At 35.5% G+C, this 11,414-nt stretch overlaps 1 protein-coding gene across 5 annotated transcripts in view; it reads right to left on the bottom strand.

Annotated features, from left to right (window-relative positions):
* Positions 1 to 5,368: 5,368 nt before the first annotated feature.
* Positions 5,369 to 11,414, bottom strand: part of Katnal1 (katanin catalytic subunit A1 like 1) — a 77,462-nt gene continuing 71,416 nt past the window's right edge. For all 5 annotated transcript variants that reach the window (XM_078016158.1, XM_078016160.1, XM_005317068.5 and 2 more), the window contains one exon: positions 5,369 to 11,312. In XM_078016158.1, the coding sequence (XP_077872284.1) occupies positions 11,114 to 11,312 (199 nt within the window). In that variant the 3' untranslated portion in view covers positions 5,369 to 11,113. The remainder of the gene's footprint in view (positions 11,313 to 11,414) is intronic.

The raw sequence follows: 11,414 nt of genomic DNA, 5'->3' as shown, positions 1-11,414 counted from the left end.
AAATAAAATTCAACCTTCCAATTAATTCTCAAGAACTAACTAACATCAAGGAAAATACAAATTTAACAGCCAAAGTTTAATAAAAACTTCTGCATAATTAGTGGGCATGATTAAAAATGAAATTCATTAAAAAGTAGATCTTACAGAAGCAAAGAATAAAGCAGTGGTCACCAGAGCCCAGGAAAGATGTGGGACAGGAAGGAATGGTTAAGGACACTAGGGTGGAGCTGGATGGGAGGAAACGTCTAGCCTTCTACAGCAAGTAGGGTAACTCTGGTTGACAACAGCTAATTGAATATTTCAAAATAACTACTAGAGAGGATTTTCAGTGTTCCAACACAAAGAAATGATTAAACAACACTAAAATCATGACTTATAGTTTCAGCCTACGATTTGTTCTTCTACCCGGACTTACACACTTTTGTCAAGTAACTTTCTCAGCTATAATGGTCACTGAAATTAAGCAGTGAAATTAATTAGATCACTGTCCTTGTTATCCCAAGGTAAAAAATAATAATGAAGGGTATTTAATCCAATGACCCTCAATACAAATATTATTCATAATTTTAGAAAGGATTGTATAACAATAAAATTACTTTCCAATGTTTTCTAACCTTCAAAATTTCTATATCTCATGTTTCTATAAATTACATGGAAGTACTGTCAATTCCAAATATTCTGTAAACTATCAACATAGTTAGTAATAGCATACAGCTCACAAACTTTTTATTCCTGGAGCAGCATTGTCAAAGCTTGGTGAACACTATCCCATGTTAGTGACAGGGACTGGCACAATCCTGCCCCAAGGCCAAATGAAAGGGTATCAAAAGCCATGTCTGATTCTTAGGCCAAGAGCTCTTGGGAGAGAGGAAAAAAGGCAGGCACTGGATTGATTTCTGCAAGTACTGCTTTTTAAAACTTTAGTAATTTTGCATTTCTTTTGCCAGGTAAACAATAATCCTATGGAAAAATGCAAAGTAGAAGTCTCTCCTAATGCAAGATGTTCTGCATTTTGGTTTGAACAAGATGATGTTAAGTGTCAATCCTTAAGAGAAATTTACCTATCAGTAAATTTCTCCTTTAATGGTCATTTATGTCATGAACTAATGAAACATATGTAAGAAATTGGTTCACTTTGAAAAGTACAAATGAAAAATGAAACAATTTCCATTAAAAGACAGACTAATGGTTATTTCTCTTGATTAGCAACTTTGCAATTGCCCACGAAGAACTGAAGAAAAGAAAATGGCGCCTCTCTCTTGGTATATTTCTGAATGCAGTTTCTAGGTGCCTTAGGCATATGCCTTTCTTTTGTTGCTATGTTTCTGCAAATCTTTTCCAGAGTCCTCATGATTTATGACATTCTGTCCAATTAGTTGTCAGCATGTTTCCTTTTACCTTCCCTGCAGTGACCTTACTTTTTCTAAGACAATTTCATACCATTAGCCTGTTCAATTAAGCTATACAAAAAAGCAGTTTTCAAAATCTACTGCTAGGCAACAGAAACCTGTTGAACGAAATCTTAGGTGAAAAAAATATTCTAAAAAGAGATGAGATCGTCATAATACACGTTTATTCAATCCAGAATACAAAGGTGCCTTGTTAAAATTTTAAGAACAGGTTAAACATCCCTCATAAAACTCAAAATACAAAACCTTTTTGAGTACCAATCAAATGCTCAAAGTCTCAGATTTTGAAGCATTTGGAATTTTCAAAGTGGGGGCACTCTCAACTGGTAATGTCTATGCAAATATTCCCAACCCCCCCCCCAAATAAACCTCCAAAATCTTAGTCCTAAGCATTTCAGGTAAAAGATACTCATAGCCTATACAAAAAGCAAAAAGTTAGCCTGCACAAATTTAAAGGAGTATATTCTAATGTCACATGTGAATGTATGTGAATATATACATAAATCCAGCATACATGACAGACCCCCAATGACTAGTTGGTTCAGTTTGCTGTTAGGCTGATTTACTTCTGCTATGGATTTGGGAAGACAGTGTCAACATGCTGTGTTTTCAAGACAACACGGAGGTTATAAGTCTTTTGCTGATACTAGCTTTGAAGAGTAACAAATGAAGCAAGTTCTCATAGCAAAAACAAAATAATTTATTATCCTGAATTCAGGGCCTAGATTTTGAAACATGATCACTGTGTTATAAACTGAACTAAAATATTTTATCCACATTTATTTATCTTGAGGGAAAAAATGTTTTGATTGGGGAAAATGCTTTTAAAGGCTGACAGAATTCATGAGAAGGGTTCCTAAAACTTCTTGGAAACCAAACTGTTCTTAAAAAACAACTTTGATGAGTTAAGTGCAAATAAATCAGAAACATATGGATTAAATTTCCCTTAAAATACGCAAGGGTTTAAAAATTAGAGGAAATGTGTTTGGTAAAGTATGTTTGAGAAATGTTACAAAATATATTTCAAAATGCTAGAAAAATAGCTGGAGGTATTTTATAAACCCCAAATGAAGTGCAAGTCGTCCATCCCTAATTGCATAACAAGTATTAACGCTATAGTTAAAGATTTATGTTATGGAATACAGCAGTCACACTCTGATTAGTTATTTGTTTAAATAATTATTTAAGATGTGCTAATTGGAAGACATTTCGGGCATTCGGAACTAAACTCGGCTTTCCAGGAGAGCTTTGGTAGTGCCTTGCAAGTGATGACAACCGTATATCCAGCAAGGGACCCAGGAGCTGTCATCCAGTTAGTGGAGCAGTGTCATCCTTCAGAGCAACAAAAGTAACAGTTATAGCTTTATGTCTCTTAACTTGGTATCCTAAATAGAATTCATGGAAACTCTCAGAACAATGAGGTAAAGGTATGCTTTGCCCTGAGAAACAACAGGCATATATCTTTGCTCTGATACAGCAAATGGCACAATATCCCCCAAATTCATTTAAATCCCATTACACAAATCCCTTGATTAACATAAAAACGATCAAAAGGACACATCATGGGAGTCCTTCTACAAAACTCCTGTTTTCTAAAAATAGTATTAAAGGGAAGAAAAAGGATGGTTAAGAACCCCAGAAAACTGAGTGAATGCAACATGTTTTAAGAACTAAGAGCTTTTTTTACATGTTTAACTTGTGGAGAGTAATCTTGAAACATGGCAAAGGAAAAGGCTCTAAACCAAACTAAACTAGGCTCAACACTTCCTGCACTTCTTAGGAGAGCAAGTCACTCTACAAGCCTTGATTTCCTCTTCTGCAGAAAAAGAATAATAGTAAATACATCCCTGGGATTAAAGTATAAATTTAATGAAACAAAGTATTTAGCATAATACCAGATGTTATGTTAGTTCCAATCCTTTGATGCAGCATCTTGTGGTTCTTGACTATTATCAACTGGGCTGAACAGTTTCAGTACGGGTTGAGGATCCCTAATCTGAAAACATAAAACCTAAAATGCTCCAAAATCTGAGCACTGACATGAGAGAAACTCCACACCTGACCTCACATGACAGGTCAGTCAAAATCAGGTGCACTGAAGGTATTATACTAAAATTACCTTCAGGCTATGTGTATAAGACATCAAACAAGTGAATTTCATGTTTATTCCTGGGTTCCACCCCCAAGATATTTCATCATATATTCAAAAACATTTCAACTTTTTAAAAAAATCCACAATCCTAAATGTTTCTGGCTCCAAGCATTATGAATAAGAGATGTTCAACCTGTGCCATGCTGTACAGTCTTAAAGTAATTTAATATTTTGCCATCTTGACTTCCTTTCTTTAAGCCTTGTCAGAAGTATTCTTCAAGACCAGAAATAGATATAAGTCCTGTTTGCATGAGTCAGAATGTGAACTGGAGCACATATTTTAAAATCTCCATGGTGTAGCTCTTTACCTAAAAAATGAGGGGACTGGACTATATCATATTCCTGGATTCAGCTCTAAGCACTACAAGATGCTGGTGAACCTCTCAAAACTTACATGGCAAATTGTAAGAAAATAATAGGAAAAGTTAAGGAAGAGTTGGCCATAAAGCCTTCCTGATCATAAAGAGGGGAGGAGTAACCTTGCCACATGTGCCATCCCTTTGATTCCCTTTCCTGACTGTTCAGAGTGCAGGAGGAGGAACGGCATGACAGAGGAATCCCAAGTGGGCCAGGGCCAGGTGCAGCTGGTTGTGGAAATATCTAGTCAGGGGAGGGAAGGTAGCACCTTGGCACCAGCCTTCAGGATGAGTGTGAGATGATGGAGCCAGCCAGGGATGTCGAGGGCCCACCTAACATTCTCTGGTCCGTTAGAAAGGAAGTAGCTGATGCTGAGAAGGGAAGGTGCTAGGCAATGCTCATATTTTTGCTCAAGGTTTCAGCTGAATTCCTGGCTTCTCAGGGCAACTCCCCAACCCCCATGCTCTGCCATGTTGGCTAGTAACCACGTCCCGTTCCCAGGCAGCACTGGGGAAAACAGAAAGGAATGAAGGGAGAGTGGGGAGGCTCCACTCACAAGTGTCTCCTATTTTTGTTCCACTTACCTAAATCTTTTCCTTTGTACCCTTGAAGAGATCTAAATTTCATCCATCGTCATGGGAGGAAAAAAGGAGAAGTGAGGGGCATGGAATTGTGTCTAGCTGCAAATACTACCTAACTGTATATTCATGTGATTATGCTTTTCTGACTTCACACTTGATCCACCTGGAACACTTCTGAGGACCAAAGATAAAAAGGTCACAAACAGACCAGAGAAATGACACAAAGCACGAACACTCAAAGAACAGAACTGCTCGCCACTCCTCACCCACCACCTGCTGACTAATTTACCAGGATTCTACCCAGCCTGGCAACTGTTTCACAGTCTCCTTCCATTTGGAAAGAAGCTGGAGAGGAAGACAGGCTGTCACCCTGATGTAGACCAGTAGAAATGTTATAAAAGCAAACACTGAAACCCAGTGAGAGGCAAAAAACATCCCTCCACTGGTATTGATGCTCTGATAACAAAGGAATAGGTAAAAACACATGCTTTAGTTTATGACTCAGGTTGTATCTATTTTAGCAAGGTATCAATCACAACTAATTAAAATACTGATAAGCCTTAAGAGATAATCAACATCATCTATCATTAGGCAAGTGCAAATCTAAACAACAATGAGATACTATTGCATACCTATTAAAATGGCAAAATCCAAAACATCAATGACATCAAATGCTGGTGAGGATGTGGAGTAACAGGAACTCTCATTCATTGTTGCTGAGAATGCAAAATGGTACAGCCACTTTGGAAGATAGTTAGGTAGTTTTTATAAAAGTAAAAATACTCTTACCATATGTTCCAGGAATCACACTTGGAGGTATTTACTCAAATGAGTTGAAAACTTATGCGCACACAAAAAATCTGCACAAGAATGTTTAAACCAACTTTATTCAGAGTTGCTGGAACTATAAACGTAGGTGAATGGATAAACAAACTGTGGCACATCTATACAATGGAATATTATTCAGTGTTAAAAAGAAATGAGCTATCAAGCTATAAAGAGATATAGAGGAATCTTAAATGCATATTTGCTTTATGCGTAACTCACAGCAAGTAGTCTGAAAAGACTGCATACTGTATGATTCCAGCTACATGACACTCTGGAAAAGGGAAAACTACAGAGAAATAAAAAGATCAGTGGTTGCCAGGGTTTGGGAAGGGAAGAAAAATGAAGAGAAGGAAAAAAACTAGCCTGTATGATACTGCAATGGTGGATAAATGACATTTTGTTTTTTGTCAAAATCCATAACACTGTATGATACAGGGAACTCTACAGTAAACTATGGACTTTAACAATAACAACAGTGACAGAAGTCATAAAATAAGATTCAGTCATCTGGCAAATACACCATATGGAACATGCTTTTTGCAATGGTGCTACACAAATAAGACAAGTGTATTTATTAAAACAGAATCAACTGAAAAACTACAATTCTTACCTGTACCAACCTTGAAATTATTAGTATAATGCACTGCATGTACAAAATGTCAAGTTAACAATATGTTATTTTATGAAGAATAAAAATCTGGGAAAAGTCCTATCTTACTAGTGAGGGGTTTGTTGTTCCCACTGGTGGCAAGAAGCATCCCAGTGACTGAACATAAAAAACAAAACACAAACAACCAACACTCTAGAAATTTATTACTGGATTACAACCTACACACAAGCCCAACTAAGCTCAAGACTAGCAAAGTAGCAGCACAAAATGAGAAGAAAAACATGTTTAATAAATGGAAATTAGAAAACTCTTTTTCTTTAAACTAGGTTCAAATACTGGGAGACAAACACTGGAACAAAAATCTTGACAAGACACTTACAAACCACTGTAACACACAGCGAGCCTCCGGAAAGCGCCCACAGAGTCCACTGCAGCTTCTCCTGACGAATGTACATTTGTCCACTTTTGTGTGTTTTTCAAAAAGAGTGTTTAGGTTCTTAGAGACTAGACACATGAACGTTAGTTCCAAAATTTTTAATGTTCCTGTTTACAAAGCTATGAGAAACTAGGACGTATATACACTGTGTTTGAACCTTCTCCTAAGAATGACATACATCCAAATAATGAAGTGGCCATGACAACAGGGGGAAGAACACACAATCCACAGAGGCCTACTTGGGAACACATGGCTTTGCAAGAGGAAGACAGACAAGACAGCTTTTAAGAAAATTTTGTGTTTAAATGAAAAAGTTAATAAGAAGAGGGCAAGAGAACAAGGGAAGAGAGTACTTAAAGAAACAAATCTGCATAGATGAAGAACTGAACTGGATTCATATCTAAAACTAACAAGTATGGTGACCTGAGGTAGACTCTGGGAATGACACATGCAAAGACTCAGGTTTCTCCAGGGCAATATTTACTCATTTCAGAGAATGTGAAGTAAAAGTGCATTTTATAGTTTTGAACATATCAAATGAAAGCCCTTTGATAAGAGGGAGACTTTGCTATACTAATTCCCTATTTGTTGTGCCAAGTATATAAAAGCTACACACTACTTGTGATAAAACAATATATCCAGGTTTTATTTTTATTTTCTCAATAAATGAGAAAAGTAAACAAAAAGAATTCTATATTACTTTAACATTTTCCCTGTTTTATTAAGAAGCCATCTAAAATTTAGAAATATCAAAGCTAGAGTTCAGATCTCAAAACCTAATAAAAATTCAAATTATTGTCAATCACATGAATGTGTATAAACATATCTATTATTACACAGATTTGATTTTTTAAATACTCACAGTTTCCACATTCAGAAACATTAAAAGTAAATGTCCAAAATTATTAAATAAATAAGTATGAAAAACCTAATTTAAAAGCATAAATAAGTAAACTTAACAATAATTACTACAGAGTTTTTAGCTCTTTATGCAAATACTATTAGTGGAAATGAGAGCAAAACATTTTTATCCCTTTAACATGTTCTCCCAACCATAGTTCCTGCTTTTTTCTGTGTGACAGATGCTTAGATTCACATAAATATTATGTGCATCACAAATTAAGTGGTACATAAAAAATACACAGAACAGTTAAAGAACAAAATGAAGACACAAAAAAAGTTAGAATAGTATGATTTTTTTCCTCATACAAGTTAAGTGACCTTTTCTTGGAAAAAGCCAGCATATACCCTTAACTGATTCCTAACATATAGGATATTCTCTAAGGTGATTTATTATTAATAAGATAAAAGGAAAAGTAGAAATTAACTATGATGCAAAAATAGACTCAAGAACTTATTAGACAATACTGAAAGAGTCAAAGACACCCATACATGAAATACCTGCCTAGTTGTTGTTACCTCAAGCTGTGTCAATGACACAGTTACTGTTTTAATGTTTTGTGATTCTCATCTCAGACTCCTCAGTATACACAGAAACTTACTTCCAAGAAAGGAAGCCAAATGAACTCATGCTCTCTAAAGAGTATCTATCATTTCTTGTCCAATAGTTGGGCTGCACAGAGCAAAGTGAAAGAATGATAAATATATTGTCAATTTGGCCTGTATATACACATTTTTCCTTGATATAGCTGTATGGCTGTTCATATTAGATTCATCAGTGCTTGCCTACTTTCTGAATCGAGACTTCAGCCAATTTTTTGAAATATTTGCAAGTCAAAAATCATATCACAAAAACCACAATCTCAGGAGCTCAAATGAAGCCCTAGCTCTATACAGCCGGCCTGCAGGGTGATTCCATTCCACAGTGTCTTGGTATTTTGGGAGATAGCAGTCAGAGCCTAGATTGTGTCTGGAGAGGCTGTGATACTACTGTCTGCTATCTACTTGAGTGACTAAGAGGATACAACTGCCACTGAAGAGCAATTTGTTTGGTATATTTGATCAACATTAATTCCCTTTAAAATCAAAGGAATTATGGGAGCAAAATGATTACAGTAAACATGTAACGTGTACCCATTTACCATAATTACACATGTAATTATAGTATAGAAAATGATAAAACTGAGATTACAATCATCAGATCTTTAATAGGTTTATATTGTTGAAACAAATGGATATCAGTTCTAATTGTAAAACTGATTAAAGAGCAAAAAAAAGAGTGAGGGGGACTTTTTTATATTATTTTCTCAAATATAGATTTGTGTGTCTTTCCACCCATGAGGTAAACTCTTATTTCAGCAGAAAGCAGAAGCTACACAGAGTAACTAGAGAAAGCAACAAGTCAGAACTTCACTGTCTGTTCCCGCTTTGCAAGTCAGAGCTCCCACCCATTGCCCTGTATACAGCAAGCAAGCAAGCAACCCACGTCTGCCCATGAAGGGACCATCTGATTATATATCTGCAAAGCAGAATTACACCCAGTGCAGTCCTAACATCATTGTGCCACAGAACCCTGAACACTCACGTTTCCAGAGGAATTAAAGGAACTAAAATTTATACTTCTGATAATGCATCTGCTTTTACAACATAGAAAAGCAAACCAAAGCAATTCTTTCTCATTCCAGGGAAGGAAACACACTGTCTCCAATAAAAAATGGACAGAACACGTGCGGGACTCTTTGTGATCTTTTAAGGGGCTTACGATATACAAAGCCTTCACCATCCACTGACAGAGCAAAATGAGAAACAAGGGAAACAAGCACAGATGACTCAATTAAGTCAAGATTAGCTTCTGGGAAGTTTTGAGTCCCAAATACTGCTTAACTGGTAATAAAAGAAACACAATTGCTATGTCATTATCCTTAAAGAATTAAAACAATTAAATACACACTGAGGTAAGTAACACAAAACCTAGAAAAGGTCTACAAATCAATTAAAATGTGACAGAGAAGTTTTTTTAATTACTTAACTATGTTTTAACAATTGTCCCTAAAAATTTAGGGGAAAAAATACACTACTGAATGGCAATAGTCCACAAGATAATTTTGTGGGATTATTTCTTTATTTTGAAAGTTTACAACTGGAGCCGGGTGCAGCAGGGCATACCTCTAGTCCCACATTCTTGGGAGGCTGAGGTGGGAGGCTCAGTTGACCCCAGAGATTTGAGACCACTCTGGGCAACACAGGGAAAACCCATCTCAAAAATAAATAAATAAATAAATAAAAGAAAAGTTAATAAATAAAAGGAAACTTCATTTCAGTTTTTCAAGATGAATTAATCCAATTATAATAAAATCATGATGCCTTATGATTTAGAGTCTTAACTGTGTCTCTGAGGAAAAAGGGAAATTTATTGCATAAGATAAATACTGAAGTTTAAAAGGAGATTTAAGTTATCTGAAAAGAACATGAGGCATTTAGAGTTCTTAATGGGAAAGAGTTAACTCTTTTAAGCAAAACACTAAGAGTTTCCCCTGTGTCTACAAGCCATATAATATATGTTTAAATCAGTAGGTGCTATTCAAAATCAAGAATTTAGTATGTCATCAAATACCAATTTTAAAAAGCCTGATCACTAAAACAGATTGTCTAATGATTCAAATAGAATAAATGCAATTAACTATAAGACCTAACCCCTCAGAATACTCTACTTGTGATTAGATATGTGTCAATTGCCTTTCCTGGCTCTGATCTACCATCTAATTCCTGCTGGACTGAATGAGCAGACAGATTTCTAACCTGATCTTACTTTGTGTACCAGTTCTTCATCTAGACAAGGAAGAATTTCAAACTTTTCAAATAAACATCATTCATTACATATGATGGTGTTGTTAAACAAGCTGTGTGGAAAACTACAAACATTTTGTTTTGCATTAGCCATGCAAACTGGGTTTGTTTAAAATATCAAAGTATTTTCTTAAGTACTAAAATTGAATTCAACAAAAAATCAAATTGTGTTGGAGCTGAGAAAAATATTAGCTGTAACTGGTTCAACATGTTGAAAGAAAAGCAAAAACAAACTCAGAAGTCTAGAATGAAGAAGCACTCCTAAAGTAATCATAACATCCTTCCCACTTTTCCAATATGAAATACAAGATATATTAGCAAAAAAAATGCTATGGACCAGAGAAACCACCTGGCAAAACGATTAAAACCCAGAGCACAGGTTATTTCTCGATAGTGCTCAAAAAAAAATAATCAAACAGCTAATAAAGGAAACAATGGGGAAGGAAGGAGTGAAAATTATAACTGTTATACTCTTAATAGTTAAGTAGGAACTGAAATCTAAAGATTGAAACTAGCAAATTCCTTATTTCCTCCAAAACTTACTATCATTTTTCTTATAACAATGAATTTGCAAACCCAGTTTTGTTGTTAAAAGCCAATATATATAGCTCCCTCATAGTCATAGAGCAATAAATTGAAAAACAAAAAGAGAGACAAATTTAGAACATCCTTCTAAATCTTTTGTAAACAAGTTTCTAAAACAGTACACTGCTACTTTCTTTGGCCTCCCTGATATACTGGTTTGGGTGCGGAATATCAATGCATGAGTACGTGGAATACCAGCACAAGGCCAGGCAAGGGAGACAATCAGATTCTCTATTCAAGTTTTTCTTAGTTCAAAACCACATTTAGTACTTTGTGGTTTTAGTTTTCTTTTTTGCCTCTAAGTGAGAACTTCTCAAATGAAAAATTCCAAACCTGTCTTGAAAAACTGCAGGAATTTCTTCACATTTTATAAATAAATACACTGAAAATGAAAGAGCTGACAAAAACTCAAGCAGATCCAAATTCAACCATCCATTTCTCATACTTCTCCAAATCTGCAGCAGAGACAGACTTAGCAATTTTCTTAAGAGCCAACTCAAAGTCTCCTTTGGTAACAGGCATCTGAAGTTCCTCCTTAGAAAGTGCACGGATCTCCTCTGGACTTAAGCCATTGATACGCCGCCTCATGGCCATTAAAGAAGCATCCCTAAAAACATACCAAAATCAGTCAGCAGTAATTTTTGTGTTTTGGACACTTCAAATTGTTACAAAATTGTGGGAAAACATTTAAAAGATTATTTTATATGTT

Source organism: Ictidomys tridecemlineatus, chromosome 6 (genome assembly GCF_052094955.1).
Source record: "Ictidomys tridecemlineatus isolate mIctTri1 chromosome 6, mIctTri1.hap1, whole genome shotgun sequence".
NCBI classification, from domain to species: domain Eukaryota; kingdom Metazoa; phylum Chordata; class Mammalia; order Rodentia; family Sciuridae; genus Ictidomys; species Ictidomys tridecemlineatus.
The sequence above is the reverse complement of the archived record's forward strand: the minus strand, read 5'-3'. Positions and strand labels throughout refer to the sequence as shown.